The following is a 16,459-nucleotide window of genomic DNA, read 5'->3' on the forward strand; positions in this document are numbered from 1 at the left end:
TTTTTGTCCTAGCCTATGTTAAGGAGTTCTAATTCATCAATATAGTTTACTCATGGAGATTTTTTCCAGCTGGCATCTAAACAATGCACATCTCAACAAAATCTAAGTTTAATATGTGTAACTACTTTCAAGAAGGCAGACTGTTAAGATCATTTTTTAATGTATAGAATAGCTTCCTCTTGTGCTACGTTATCTTATGATTCTATGATTTGCTGAAAAGACTTCTACCAGTGGCTGTGAAAGTCACCATCATAGTTAGGCTTTATTTTCCCCCACTGGTACCTTTCAAGCAATAATGGAGGACTTTTGCAGTGTACTGTGCAGACATTATTTTACTGTCAAAAACCATACCCAACCAATTAAAAAAAGGGAACCAATGTAAATATGATGTTCTTCAGAATAAATACTATCAAGTGAACCATATGTAGTTATTTGTTATTTGCATTTAGGAATATAAAACAGCAGGTTAAAACAGTCAAGCACAATAGTTTTATGGTTTCAACATTTGTTTAACACCCATCCAGAATTTTCTGATTCTGAAGCAAATTCTATGGTTCTTGTGATGCTTTTGGCTTAAATTAATGTAAATAATAAATAACTAATCTGTGGTGATTTCAGTATTATTTAGGCTTAACGCTGCTTCTGGGTAGCAGACAGGTTATACAAGATTAAACCAATATTTTTGCTTTTATAATTCTTTCATGGTGTTCAGGCATCACATTTATTGCCCGTGCTTTATTTCCCTTGAAGTGAGTGGCTTGCTAGGCCATTTCAAAGGACAGTTAAGAGTCAACCACATTGCTGTGGATCTGGAGTCACATTGTAGGCCAAATCTGTTCAGCAATGTTATTGGACACCTCTGAAGCAGGTGGGACTTGAACCCAAGCCTCCTGGCTCAGAAGTAGGGACACTACTACCACACCACAAAGGCCTGTACTTAACCTCTAAAGCACAATGCTCAAGCTGCTTCAGCTGTTGACCTTTCCTATACATATGGTTGTCAAAGACTAAAGAAGTTGTTATATTCAATCATATGATGCTATTCCAGTCAGTGCATTGAGTAAAAGAGTTGGGATGTCATGTTGAGGCTGTAACAGGACATTGGTTAGGCCACTTTCGGAATACTGCATTCAGTTATGTTCTCCCTGCTATAGAAAAGATGTTGTTAAACTTGGAAGGGTTCAGAAAAGATTTAAAAGGATGTTGCCGGAGTTGGGGGTCTGAACTTAGGGAGAGGCTGAATGAGCTGGGGATATTTTCCCTGAAGCATTGGAGGCTGAGTGTTGACCTTAGGTTCATAACATCATGAGTGGTATGGATAGGGTGAATAGCCAATGTCTTTTTGCTGGGGTAGGGGAGTCCAAAACTAGAGAGCTTGGTTTAAAACAAGAGGGGAAAGATTTAAAATGGACCTAAGGGGCAATTTTCTCACATAGAGGGTGGTGTGTATATAGAATGAGCTGCCAGAGAAAGTGGTAGAGGCTAGTACATTTAAAAGACATCTGGATTGATACATGAATAGGAAGGGTTTAGAGGGATATGGGCCAAGTGCTGGTAAATGGGACTAGGTTGATTCAGGATATCTGGTCAGTATGGATTAGTTAGATCGAAGTGTCTATCTCTATGCTGTACATCTCTATCACTCTATGACTCATGTTGAATATCATAATGTTTGGCCTGAGTCATGCTATCCTCAATATAAAATCATGTCCAGTGTGACTTAGTAACAATAAAGATATATTTTTTTAAAAGTTACTTCATTTACCATATCTATTGGATGCTCATCAAATGCTTTATGATGTTAAAGGAATATAACTTTTTCAATTTAGTTATAGCCTTATAGCTCTCTTTCATTTTGTGTGCAATATATAAATTACAAAAATACCAGAATTACTTGTTATGGACCAGGTCAAACCCCCTCAAAACATTTCAAGAAGGTAGCCCAGACCCTAGCTTTTCTAGTTGTTTTGAACAGGAGTGTAATGGATATTCCTGGTGTGATGCAGCTGGTCAAAACCCCTCAGTTTTAAACAAAATAGAATTTATTTACAGATTACTGAACGAAAAACAAACAAAAGAGAAGATACAGAATAATGTAACCAATATGAAAACCCAGATTATCCCAATTTAGTGACGCTTTTCCAAATTCCTGCAACAATCCCCATAAATATCCCTTGGCAAAGAAGATATAATCAAATACAGGGTTTAACATGAAAGAAAGAGATGGCAGAGAGATTCAGCATGAAACACCTTTTTCCAAGCAGCTGTTTCTTTTGGATTCTCAGGTAACAACTGACCAGCAGCTTTGAACAGCCAGACTGCTAAAAACCAAACCAAGCCAGGAAAAAGCTGAGCTGGCAGAATTGGCCATTCCATTTTTATTTTAAATGAACACTTGAAAAAAATTGAAAGTCTCTTTTCTGAGGCTGTATCTGTTAGCTATAATCAAATTGGCCCTAAAACCCATCTAAACCAGGCACTCTAGAATCTCTGAGAAAAACCCAAGGACAACATAGCCTTGTTAAAGGAGCAGCATTATCACACCTCCTCCCTTAAAAAAGGACAATCATCAATATTCAAAGACGGCTTCATTTTGAAACCCCCTTAATCTTACACCGTTAGTAAATGACAACAGATATATACATTACATTGACAATAGCCATGCTAACATGCACATTAAATTCTACTGCAACCTGGTTTACGCCCACCACCAATCACCTCTGTTTCTCATCCAAGTCTCGACAATGCGTTGGCCATCACATTTTCTCGTTCTGCCACAAGCACAGTTTTCAAATTGAATGGCTGTAACAACAAACTCCATCTAAACAATCTGGAATCTTTGTCCTTCAATATCTCCAAAAACTTCAGTGGGTTAATATGATCAGTGTTTATGATTACTGGTCACATAATCGCTGACATGTTGTAACGCCAACACCAAGCTCAAAGTCTCCTTCTCAACTGTTGAATATTTCTACTGATGAATGTTCAGTTTTCTGGAAAAACACCTGATAGGTCTTTCTATTTTCTCCTGTAAGAGCACAGTACCAACACCCACATCTCTCGTATCGATAGCCACCTTGAATGGCTTTGCGTAATTAGGGGTGGTTAACACTGGAGCAGTGGTAAACACAGCTTTCTGTCTGTCAAATGCCTTCTGAGAGTCTGCTGTCCACTGAAACGCCTTGCCTTTCTTTAGTAATACAGTGAGTGGAGCAGCCAGACTGCTAAATTTTGGCAAAAAGTTCTGATAAAATTCACTCAATTCCAGGAATCTTTATACTGCTCTTTTTTTCGTCAATGGTATGGGAAACTCCCCAATTACCTTTGTTTCTGCATTCATTGGGGCCATTTGTCCATCTCCAATAACATGGCCCAGGAAGGTGACTTGGGCATTGGCAAATTCATTTTTAGCCAGGTTTATCACCAAGCTTACCTCCCAAAGTCAATTGAACAATTCTGATAAGTGTTGCAAATGTTCCTTCTATGTGTGACTAAAAATCACCCACAGACCATCAATATAAACTTCACAATTGGGTATGAAATGTGGCTGGCACATTTTTTATTCCAAATAGCATGACTTTAAATTGATACAGTCTATTGAATGTTACGAAAGGTGAAACTGTCTTCGCTGTTTCGGACAAAGGTACCTGCAGTATTCTTTGAGAAAGTCCAACTTAGAAATATAAGTTGCTTGTCCCACCTTTTCAATACAGTCTTCCAAATGCAGAATCAGATATACATCAGTCTTTGTAACTGCATTGACTCTGCAATAGTCCACACATAACCATTGGGTACCATCTGGTTTTGGCACATTACTGCAGGTGAGCTCCAATCACTGTAATTAACTTCAATTTGTCTGAGGCAGTATCTGTTTGCTATAATCAAATTGGCTGTAAAGCACATCTAAACCAGGCATTTTGGAACCTCTGAGAAACCCAAGGACAACATAACCTTGTTAAAGGAGCAGCATTACCACACTACCCCCCTTCCCCTTAAAAAAAAGAACCATCAATATTCAAAGATGGCTTCATTTTAAAACTCCCTTAATCTTACACTTTTCGTAAACGACAACAGATATATACATTACATTGACAATAATCATGCAAACATGCACATTAAATTCTATTGCAATCTGGTTTACTCCCTCTGGTTTACTCCCACCATCAATCACCTCTGTTTCTCATCCAAGTTTTGGAACATGCATTCAATCTCCTTTTCAACTTGTGCCAACTTTTGAGGGATATGCCTATAAGGATGTTGCTTAATCAGAACAGCATCTCCAATAACTATATCATGCAAATTAGATTAGTACTTCCCAGTTTATTTCCATATATTTCCCCATGCGTTAGTAATAACTATTTCAGGTCATATCAGTTTTTCTCTGGAAGGTAACTCAATAATTTATTCCAATTTTTGACAATTTCCTCATTATCCAGTATACTTTGAGGAATGTCCAATTCAGAATCCTCTGAACCTGGTTCTTCACTCTGTGTTGTAACCAATAACACACTTTCCATTTGCTTTCCTTCCCTGTTAAGATAACATTTGAGCATATTCACATGACACACTGAGATTTCTTTCTGTCTGGCGGTGTTATCAAATAGGTCACCTAACTCAACCTCCTTTCAACTTGATAAGGTTCACTAAACCTTGCTTTTAAAGGTTCACCTATCACTGGAAGTAACACTATACTTTATCCCAATACCAAAATTGCAAGTTTTTGATTTCTTGTCTGCTTCCTGGTACATTGCATGCTGTGATATGCTTAAACACTGTCGAGCTAACTTCCCCGCTCATTTAATCATCCCCTAAAATCTGGCGCAGTCTAAATATGTGGTCTCTGAATTCTGATCACCAATTTCTCCTGAATCAATTTTAGCAGTCCTCTCATGTTATGTCCAAACACTATATCAAATGAACTGAATTTGGTCAATTCATTTGGTGCCTCTCTGATCATAAAAAGTACAAACAGAATTCCTTTATCTGGATAGTCTTGACTATAAGCCGTCAACATGGCTTTTATGTCTGATACCACCTTTCTATCACTCCCTGTGATTCTGGATGGTGCGCAGTAGATTTGAATTATTCCTAAGCTATCCATTACTTCCTTGAATAATTTTGATGTAAAGTTTGACCCTTGATCTGATTAGATCTCTGTGGGTAGTCCATACCTAGTGAAAAATTTGAGTAACTCCTCTACAACCCTTTTAGCAGTGATATTGCACAATGGAATGGCCTCTGGAAATCTAGTGCACACATCCATTATTGTTAACAAATACTGATTCCCACGGAGTCCTATGCAATCAGTTAAAACTCTTGTAAAAGTTTCCTCAAATGCAGGAATAGGTATTAAAGCTGCACGTTTTATTACTGCCTGTGATTTTCCAATTACCTGATGTGTCTAGCAAAATTCAACTACATCCTTGTGCAGTCCAGTTCAGCAAAAATGTTTTTGTATTTTAGCTTGAGTTTTCTTACCCCTAAAGGACCCCCTACTTGTAGCTCATACACCAGTCGCAACACTTCCTTCCTATAACCCACTGGTAATATGACTTGATGAACTTCTGCCCATTTCTCATCTGCCTGAATATATGTGGTCTCCATTTCCTCATTAAGACATCATTTTTAAAATAGTAGCATACCTGATACATCTTGATACTTCTTCAGTGTATATTTTTTATACAATTGGTTTAGTTTCTCATTTCTCTGCTACAACTCAGTTAATTTTGCTGAACTAAAGGTTTGCCATTGTTCTGCTCCTGTTTTGTGTCAATCATTTGATCAAACAGGGTCTCTGCTAATTCCACCTCAACATCTTATCTATACTCTTTGATCTCTCCTGATTCATCTGGTGACTTTGTGACTTCATTATCACACAGTCAGCAAGAATGCCAGGATATGTGTTCTGCACAGTTCAGTTGCCTGAGTTTCCACTGGCTTTTCAACCACAGTAAGCAGCACTCCTACCTATGAACCAGCTATATCGTTAGCAAGAACAAATTGTTTTCTTGAGCTGAGAGTTTGTCCAGTACTCCTACCAAGACTTCTCCACTCTTTACTGGACACTCTAACTCACTGTACATAATTGAGCGCTTCTTGTCTCACTATAAATTCCCTTTACTAGCACATTTTCTGGCTATAGTCCCTCAGAAATACATATTGCCTCATCTTTCAACATCGAAGATTGAGAGGATCCTGTGTCTCTTAACATTGTACCGTCTTTACCTGCTGCTCCTGGCCTATGCAAGTAAACTTTACCTTTGCAGGTATATGGCTTAAGAAGATCTGGCATGTCCTCCTTTACCAACCTCTGACCCGGTTGTACATTCTGGTGCAACATTTTAGCATCCACTGTGATTTCTGTTACCACTCTAAAAAAAATTAATTGGGTCATCCTGTTTTCCTACACCTGGTTTCCCAGTGCTTTTCCTAATCTACCGTGATTTTACATGGCCTACTTTATTGCAGTGAAAACACCGGAGCTTTTTCACTTCTCTTTGCCCTTCAAGGGTTTCCTTTTTATCCTGTGGTAAGTTATTCTTATGATCTTCACTGAGATTTACCTTTCCCTATCCACGTGAGGATTTTTCTTTTCCCAACTTCTATCCCTCATTGGATTTGATTTTGGAAGCCAACCTTTGGTTTATGGACCATCTCATAATCATCAGCCATTTCAGTTGCTAACCTTACTGTTTTAATTCTCTGCTCTTCCACATGAGTTCTCATTACCTGAGGAAGTGAATTTTTGAACTCTTCCAAAATAATTGTCTCTCTAAGAGAATTATAAGTTTGCTTTATTTTTAATGCCTTTATCCACCTATCAAAATTACTTTGTTTGATCCTTTCAAACTCGGTGTAGATTTGACCAAGGTCCAACTTGAGATTCCTGAAATGTTGTCTGTAGTCTTCTGGCACAAGCTCATATGCACTTAAAATGGTTTTCTTCACCTCCTCATACGCTCTCAATACCTCCTCTGATAGTGATGCAAATACTTCACAAGCCCTACCTACAACTTATGTTTGGATCAGCAAAACGCACATGGACACTGATCACTGAATTTGTTTAGCCACCTTCTCAAATGAGATGAAAAAGACTTCTACATCCTCCTCATAAAATTTAGGCAGTATGTAAGTATATTTAAACAGACTCTCACCAGGCCTTTGGCTACCATGGATTGCTCATCCTCATTGTCTTCCTCATTAAACTTATCTTCAGCCTTCATCTCTTTTAAGCTGACTTTCCTGTTTAAGTGCCAATTTCAGAAATTCAAATTCCTTCTCTTTCTTCCTTTCCTATCTTTTCTCTCTCCCTTGTTCTTCTGCTAAACTGATTTGTTCTATTTCTCTTTCCTCTACTTTTAATCATGATTCAAACAGCTTAATTTCTTTGTCCGTTTCCTTTTGCCTCTAACTCAAGCTGCTTCATTTTCAATTAAATTTTAGCTAACTCTAAAGACTCTGATGGATTTCTCACAAATTGAAATGCTGAGCTATTGCTGTAATTATCTCTTTCCTCATGGAAGGAGGCAGCTTCAACTCCAGCTTGTCTGCTAATTCCAGCAGCTTGGCCTTATTCACCTTTTGTAAAACCCCCAAAGTCTCTTCTTCCACCCCCAGAAAACTCTTATTGACTGAAAGAGACACTACTACACCAAGCACTGTTTAACCCAACCAAATTCAACATCCAGAACAAAAGTCACTAACACCTACCACTTACTACCTTTGAGTCCAGCAACCCTAACACCAATTTGGAATTTTGGAACAAATCCAGGACGAGCCCCCAATCTGGTATGGACTAGGCCAGAGCCCCTCAAAACATTTCAAGAAGGTAGCCCAGACACTAACTTTTCAAGTTGTTTAGAGCAGGTATAAAGATTTAAACAAAACAGAATTTAATTACAGAATAATGAATGAATCACAAACAAAAGAGAACAGAATACAGAATAACAACTATCTGAAAACCCAATAGATTGTCCCAATTTAATGCTGTTCCAAATTCCTGCAACAATTCTCATAAACACCCCTTGGCAAAGAGGGCAAAATCAAACACCGGATCTTACAGGAGAGAGAGAGAGAAATGGCAGAGAGATTCAGCATGGAATATCTCCTTCCATGTAGCCAGACTGCTAAAAAACAAACCAAACCAGAGAAAAGCTGAGCTGGGGGAACTGACCCATTCTCCTTTCACTGTATAAGTGTTTTTCTTTACTTGAAAGCCTTTTTCTTGAGGCAGTATCTGTTACTTATAATCAAATTGGCCCTAAAACCCTTCCAAACCAGACACTTGGAACCTCTGCATTTATGCCACCCCTGAAAAAACCCAAGGTCAACATAACCTTGATAAAGGAGCAATATCATCAGATCCTATTCAAGCAATAATTTGCTGTATTATCTTCTGCAGGTCTTTTTAAATCACTACTTGGTCCCTTTTTTTTAACTAATAAATGGAAAATGGCATAATTTATTTAGTAAATTTTATTTTATGTTGTAGTGAAATCTAAATATTTTTAACATTCCTAAAATACAATTTTTTTTCAATATGTTATCAAATACATGATACCACGAACAGTATAGTGTTGAAACTATGTTAAATCAGTTTTCATTCTTATCATGAATTGAAGTGCAAAATTTCAGATGATGAACAGATATGTTATAATAACCAGCCTATACTCTATCGTAACTTTTTCAGGTGTCAGAGTTTAACACATCTGAGATTGCGTTACTGTGAACGCTTAACTGACAGTGGGATTGAGTGGCTCGGAAACCTGCCTGTTCTGAACACCATTGATCTAACAGGAACCAACGTACAAGAGCAGGTTTAAAAATGTTTTCTTAAGTAATAGTAAATGTTATTTACCTAAAAATCCATATGCTGTCAACAGTAAATGCTATTTATCTCAAAATCCATATGATCGTTTTAGGACATGGAACATAAAGATCAGTAGGGAGAGACTTCAATGCCATGGTCAGCCTCCAATGTGATACGAAATCTAATCATTTATTGGAGAGTATATCAAGAAAAATTTCCTGAGTGATAAAACAGAAATCTGTTATTTTCAATGAATGCTCAGCAGGATCACTGATATAATAATTTCTCCAAAATCACCTGCGGCATAATATAAAAATTGTATTCTGTTCAGCAACATATCTGTTGCTTCCGCTATCTAATTCTTCCCATTACTCTCAACCCTCTCCAATTATACCATTTCCAAGAAAGTAGCAACTGAAGTACCTCCTATTTCACCGAGCACAGAATCCACCCTGCTGCTGGGGAAATGGAAATTCTATAGATGACCAGATCTCTCAGAATTGGCAAAGTCTTAAGTCACCACTTCCCTCCAATGTTTCAGCAAGTTTAATCACTCTCTCACTGGCTTTATGGTGGTTGTCAAAAAGAGCCTGCATATATTTTCAATGTATAGTTCAATAACTGATGACCTTATTCATAATTTAATTAACCAACAGTTCTTTCAGTTTCTAGCTAAAAGTAGATTTGAGCCTTCTAGCTTAATGAAAGCAGATAATCAGTTATAAACAGACAAATAGACAAAATGTTGGATGAATTGAAAAAAATATGTGAAAATCTCTCTCATTGCCTGCCATATTTCATTTTATTACATACTAGTATTTCTTTATTTTTTAAACAGCTTTAGCATGTAAAGATCACTTTGAGTGACAAGCTGAGTTAATTTTAAGCATTTCATTGACTCATCACTTCTATAATTTTGTCTTCATGGTATCAGGATATTATATAAGATATATATTGCTCCCTATTAACATTTTGTTTAAATGTAAAACTGCAACTTAATTTGAACCACCAAAGCATATGAGCAATAATTAAAATAACATTTTTTAAAAACTGCATATTGAATTGTTTTACACTGTTCTAACACAATAAACAACCTTTTTAATCAACCTCAAAATGGCGACTGTGAGCATTGACATTTAGTGATGATAAAATTCTGTTTCTTCTGAAAACCTCAATGAATTGTCCAATGAAAGAGGTGAAATTGAATCTTACTTGTGTCAAATTTTAAAAACTTAATCGCAACTGTAAGTTTTCCGGGCCTAGAAATTTAATAATTTGCCTGCTTTGCATGTCTTGGTTTGGACAATGCATAGCTATGAGTTTCACATGATGCTAACTGCTGTCATAAAGTGTGGTACTGAAAAAGCATAGCAGGTCAGGCAGCATCCGAGGAGCAGGAAAGTCGACGTTTCGGGCAAAAGCCCTTCGTCAGGAATGTGGGTGGGGTGCAAAGGGGGCTGAGAGATAAATGGGTCATGGGGGGAAAAGTAGCTTGGAAGGTGATAGGTGGATGAAGGTTGAGGGATGATGGTGATAGGTTGGAGCGAAGGGTGGAGCAGAAAAATGGGAATGACGATGGACAAATAGGATGGTTTAAGATGACGGTGCTGAGTTGGAGGGCAGGATCTGGGATAAGGTGGGAGGGGAGGGGAGATGAGAAAACTGGTGAAATCAAAATTGATGCCGTGTGGCTGGAGGGTCCCAAGGCAGAAGATGAGGTGTTCCTCATCCGGCTTTGGATTTGGGCGTGGAGGAGGCCCAGGACTTGCATGTCCTTGTCGGAATGGGAGAGGGAGTGGAGGGGTCAGCCACAGGGCAGTGGTGTTATTGGGTGTGAATGTCCCGGAGATGTTTCCTGAACTGTTGCATGAGTTGGTGTGCTGTCTCCCCAATGTAGAGGAGACCACATTGGGAGCAACAGGCACAGTAGATGAGGTGTTTGGATGTGCAGGAAAATCTCTGCCAAATGTGCAAGGATCTTATGATTCCTATACCATTCCATCCAAGGCTCCAAAGGATCCTTCCATATCCGGCAGAGATTTCCTGCACATCCAAACACCTCTTGAACTGTCCTACCTGTCCATCGTCCTTCACACCTATCCACTTCACCCTATCACCATCAGCCCCCACCATCTACCTATCACCTTCCAAGCTAGCATCCACCCCACCAGCCCCAGCCCATTTATCTCTCAGCCTCCTTGGCTGCCCGACTCCCAATCATTGACTCACCTGCTCCTCGGATGCTGCCTGATGCACTGTGCTTTTCCAGTGCCATGCTTTTTGACTCTGATCTCCAGCATCTGCAGTCCTCACTTTCTGCCAATTGCTGTCAGCATGTTTCGAGTAGATAGATGCCATCATCATCTTTTTCTGACTGTCTCTACAGGGCTTATCTGCTCTAAAATGGTAAAGGGAAGTCACTTGGTCTTGTCTTAAACATGATGTAGTTTATTGCATGACAGCAATCAGGTAAAAGTTTAATTTAGTGAGGTAGACATTGTTACAAAGACAACTGGAAGAGCAAAGATAAAAAGTCTGTATTGTCCACTTTGAGAGGTGAAGTAGTCAGGTGAGGTATCGGAAGACTGGAGGTTGGCTAACGTGGTGCCACTGTTTAAGAAAGATGGTAAAGACAAACCAGGGAACTATAGACAGTGAGCCTGACGTCGGTTGTGGGCAAGTTGTTGGAGGGAATCTGAGGAACAGGGTGTATGTGTATTTAGAAAGGCAAGGACTGGTTAGGGATAGTCAACATGGCTTTGTGTGTGGGAAATCATGTCTCTCAAATTTGATTGAGTTTTTTGAAGAAGTAACAAAATGGATTGAGGGCAGAGCGACAGATGTGATTGATATGGACTTCAGTAAGATGTTTGACAAGATTTCCCATGGGAGACTGGCTAGCATGGTTAGAAATCTTAGAATACAGGGAGAACTAGCCATTTGGATACATAACTGGCTCAAAGGTAGAAGACAGAGGGTGGTGGTGGTGGAGGGTTGTTTTCTAGAGTGGAGGCCTGTAATTGGTGGAGCATCACAAGGATCAGTGCTGGGTCCACTACTTTTTTTTATTTAGATAAATGACTTGGATGTGAGCATAAGACCTATCATTAGTAAGCTTACAGATGTCACCAAAATTAGAGGTATCGTGGACATTGTAATCTGAGGTAACCTTCTTCAATGGGATCTTGATCAGATGGCCCAATGAGCCAAGAAGGGGCAGACGGAGTTTAATTCAGATAAATGCGAGATGCTGCATTTTGAGAAAGCAAATCTTAGCAGGACTTATACACTTAATGGTAAGGTCTTAGAGAGTGTTGCTGAACAAAGAGACCTTGGATGCAGGTTCATAGCCCCTTGAAAGTGGAGTCACAGGTAGAAAGGATAGTGTAGAACGTGTTTGGTATGCTTTCCTTTATTGGTCAGAGTATTGAGTACAGGAGTTGGGAGATCATGTTGTGGCTGTACAGGACATTGATTACGTTACTTTTGGAATATTGCAATTCTGGTCTCCTTCATATCAGAAAGATGTTGTGAAACTTGAAAGGGTTCAGAAAAAATTTACAAGGATGTTGCCAAGGTTGGAGGATTTGAGCTCTAGGGAGTGGTTGAATATGCTGGGGTTGTTTTCCGTGGAATGTCGGAGGCTGAGGAGTGACCTTATAGACGTTTATAAAATTGAGCGGCATGGATAGGATAAATAGGCAAGGTCTTTTCCCTGGGGTGGTGGAGTCCAGACCTAGAGGACACAGGTTTAGGGTGAGAGGGGAAAGATATAAAAGAGACCTAATGGGCAACCTTTTTATGCAGAAGGTAGTGCTTGTGTGGAATGGGCTGCCAGAGGAAGTGGTGGAGGCTTGTATAATTGCATCATTTAAAAGGCATCTTATAGGAATGGGTATAGGAATAGGAAGGATTTGGGGGGATATGAACCAGGTGCTGGCAGGTGGGACTAGATTGGGTTGAGATATCTGGTCAGCATGGACGAGTTGGACTGAAGGGTCTGTTTCTGTGCTTTTTGTCTGACTCTGACTCTATGAATAGTTTTTCCTTCCTGCCTAAGACATTATGACATCATAAGATTGGGTGATCCCAGTCTTCAGCATTAACCCTTTCAGAATTCACATCAGCCCAGGTATTAGAATGGGTTGCAGAATAAACATCTTGGATTTGGGTGATAAATATTTTTTTTAAAAACTTCATTACAATGTAAAAGTAAAGGTTTTAAACTACTTATTAGCATCCCTTTTGGATGTTGGTCTGCTTAGTATCTAATTTAACATGTGGTACATTCACTCAGTAAATCAAATTATGATCTTATCCCCTCTATGCCCAGTTTTCTGACAAGAGTCATGATTCATTTAATCTGTTGGTTATTATTGTAATAATCTAGACTAAACAAAACTCGATTTTTAATTTTTTATTTCAATAATTCTTTTAATTTCCGTTGGTTCCTTGACAGGGTTTAGGAAGTCTTTCCAACAACACCAGGATAACAGAGTTTACAGTAGCAGAATGTTCAGGAGTTACTGATATTGGATTACAGGTAAAATTCAGGTGTTATTAGAAGTATATTACTACAGTCGGTTCTGCTGTAATGCGGTAGTTCTGTTCTTGTGCAATCCTATGTTATAAGAAAATCGCATAATACTAGCATCATTTAAACTAATGGGGTAGGAATTGTGTAACAACCAACACATGCTTTAAAAGTTCACACTTTAGAAACAGTACCCCCAATTCATCGATCGTGTTACAGTGAATTTGCATTAACAAAATGCACGTTGTAGAGAATGACGTATTTAGCTTTTATGTATGCCTGTAAGATTGGTCTTTTTAAAAAATATACAAGTAATATATGTTAAATAGAAATACACTTAATTTTCAAGAGAGTCAAATTTGGATTAATACAATAATGCATATGTAGATAATGTACATATAAATTTCTTAGGAAGCAATTAATTATCTGACAGGCTTTTTGGCCCACTTGCAAGCAAACCGTTTACAAAGACTGACATGAGTCAGTAAATCACATATGCAAAGCACTCATGAACCTCCCATCCCAGGAATTGGAGCTGATGAGTTTCCTTCTCGGAGCAGACACATAAATATGGAGCCTATCAACAAATCAGCTTAGCTTACTTTGTTTATTACTTGGTTGCAACAGAGCAATTTTCTATAGTAGGCCATTCTTTTATTAGGGAGGATTCTTTGCAGGGAAGAAAGCAAGTTACATAGTAGCCTTCCGATTTGGGTGATACAATTAAAAAAAAATTCAGTTGTGGGATGTGGGCGTTGCTGGCTGGCCAGCATTTATTGTCCATCCCTACTTGCCCTTGAGAAGGTGGTGGTGACCTGCCTTCTTGAAATGCTGAATTGTTGACCCACAATTACCATGAGGGAAGGAATTCCAGGACTTTGACCTAGTGACAGTGAAGGAATAGCAATATATTTCCAAGTCAGGATGGTGAGTGGTTTGGAGGGGAACTTGAAGGTGGTGGTGTACCCATATATCTGCTGCCATTATTGAAAGACTTTTCCATGAACTCTGCTACCTAATGCCAGTTGGTCTGCACCATATGATTTTTGTACATGTGTCTTTCACATGACTAGGCTTTGGGCTTCTGCCAAGCTCTCCTCTCTCCGTACAGTGGCTTAATTGAAAGGTTGCCCCAGGATCCTAAAGCCCTTAAAAGAAGAAAGTGTACCTGTATAAATTGGATAGGTTGCACTGACAGAGCCGGGTGTGAGTTCCTCGTGGGGTGTTTTGCTGTTGCGATTGGAGTTACTTTAACTCTGCAGTGGTGTGGGAACCAGGAGAAAACATTACAGAATAATGCCAGCATGCACAACATACTGGTACAGCCAGACAGCTCTAGACATAGTGAATAATAAGTTAACAGCCGCAATCAAAATAAAGCAGAGTTAACTGCATGTTTGTGAATTCAGACAATAGTAACTAAGGATGGTGAGTTATCATGTGGAGTTATGGATGTTATGGTGATTGAGGAACAGCAGCACTGGGTGTTAAATATTTCTACTTACAGGATGTTCAGGAATTATAGGAATGTAAGTAAAGAAAGAAGATTGTCAATATTAGTTAAGGAAAACATTGAAGTAATGGAGAAAGAGGATCTCTCAGAGATCAGGGACAGAATCAGTTTGGCTAAAGCTAAGAAACAAGGATGCAGTTACATTTCTTAATGAAATCTAGTGGGGAGAATGCAGATGAACAAATCTGTACAGAAATATTAGAGAAGTGCAGCTTATGAAGAGTAGTTATAATAAGGGACTTTAATTATCTATAGATTAGAATAATGATAGTGATAAGGGTAGACAAAGGTAAGAATTCTTAGTATTCATAGAATTTTCTACAGCAGTCCACCAATAAAGGAGATACTGCTAGGCCTAGTTCTCGGGAATGAGCTTGGCCAACTGTATCAAGAGAGTGGAGAAACATTTAGGGAACAGTGATCATTCAATGTTATAAGGTTTAGAATGGCTGAGAAAAAATATAATGGAAAATTCAGTGTAAGAGTAAATAACAGGGTAAGCCAATTTTAATGGGGCAATAATGGAATTGGAATTAGATTTCATTGTCACATGTACTCAAATACAAGGATACAGTGAAAAGTCTACAAATTAGCTATTCTCTAGTACCATTACAAAACCAGAAGTTTTTAAAAAATGAGAAGAAATAAAAGATAACAGAAAAACTGTAGTTAATCAATGAGATACCTTCAAATGGATGGTTCAGATACAATCAAGACATATTACATCAAAAGGGAAAATTAAAACATCCCAAATTCCCTGATGAAAAGGTCATAGAAATTAAGATAAAGAAGAAAAAAAGTGTGCATATGACAGGTGTTAGGTAAAAAATACAATTGAAAACCAGGCTAAATACAAAATGTTCAGAACAGAAGGAAAAATGCAAAGAAGAAAAGCAAAAAGGATTATGAATAAAAATGGCAGCTAACAGAGGATCCCAAAGTCTTTGATATGCACATAAACAGTAAAAGGTGGTAAACGAAGGAGATGGAGTGATTAAGGGCCAAAAAGGAGGTTTGCACATTGAGGCAGACATAAGTGAAGTATTAAATTAATATTTTGCACCTAAGGAAGCTGGTGTTACCCAAACCATAGCAGCTGAGAAGAAAACTCAGTCAATATTATGGTTCAAAATTGATAAACTGGCACCAACAATTGGCATGGAAAAGAATCAGATGAAATGCATTTAAGGATATTGAAGTAAATGAGACTGGAAATTGTACTGGCTGTAATCTTTCAGTCTTTCCTGGTCTCAGGTGTGCTATCAAAGCAATGGAGAATTGGAAACATTTATGCCTTTGCTCAGAAACATGTGTAGGCATAAACAAAGCAATTACAGACTAATCTGCTTAATTTTGGAGTGGGGAATATCTGACAACAATATTTCTGAAAACAAAGCAAATATCTGAAAATAAACAGAATTAATAGTCACATGGACAAATGTGTTAAATTAGGAAGAGCCAGCATGGATTTCTTAAGGAAAATCAATCTTAATCAATTTGCTGGAGCTTTAGAAGAAGTAGCAGATCATTGATGAGATTAATGCTATTGGTGTGCTGTACACTGACTTTCAACAGTTGTCCTATACAGTGTCACAACATATTT

General features: G+C 38.3%; 1 protein-coding gene across 1 annotated transcript in view; it reads left to right on the forward strand.

Moving 5' to 3' along the window:
• The window catches only part of fbxl13 (F-box and leucine-rich repeat protein 13), a 236,483-nt gene that overhangs the window by 175,297 nt on the left and 44,727 nt on the right, over positions 1–16,459 (forward strand). Inside the window, exons 13-14 of the mRNA XM_060842551.1 lie at positions 8,690–8,816; positions 13,269–13,352. Coding sequence (XP_060698534.1) covers positions 8,690–8,816; positions 13,269–13,352 — 211 coding nt within the window. The remainder of the gene's footprint in view (positions 1–8,689; positions 8,817–13,268; positions 13,353–16,459) is intronic.

Source organism: Hemiscyllium ocellatum, chromosome 23 (genome assembly GCF_020745735.1).
Source record: "Hemiscyllium ocellatum isolate sHemOce1 chromosome 23, sHemOce1.pat.X.cur, whole genome shotgun sequence".
In the NCBI taxonomy this organism is placed as follows: Eukaryota; Metazoa; Chordata; class Chondrichthyes; order Orectolobiformes; family Hemiscylliidae; genus Hemiscyllium; species Hemiscyllium ocellatum.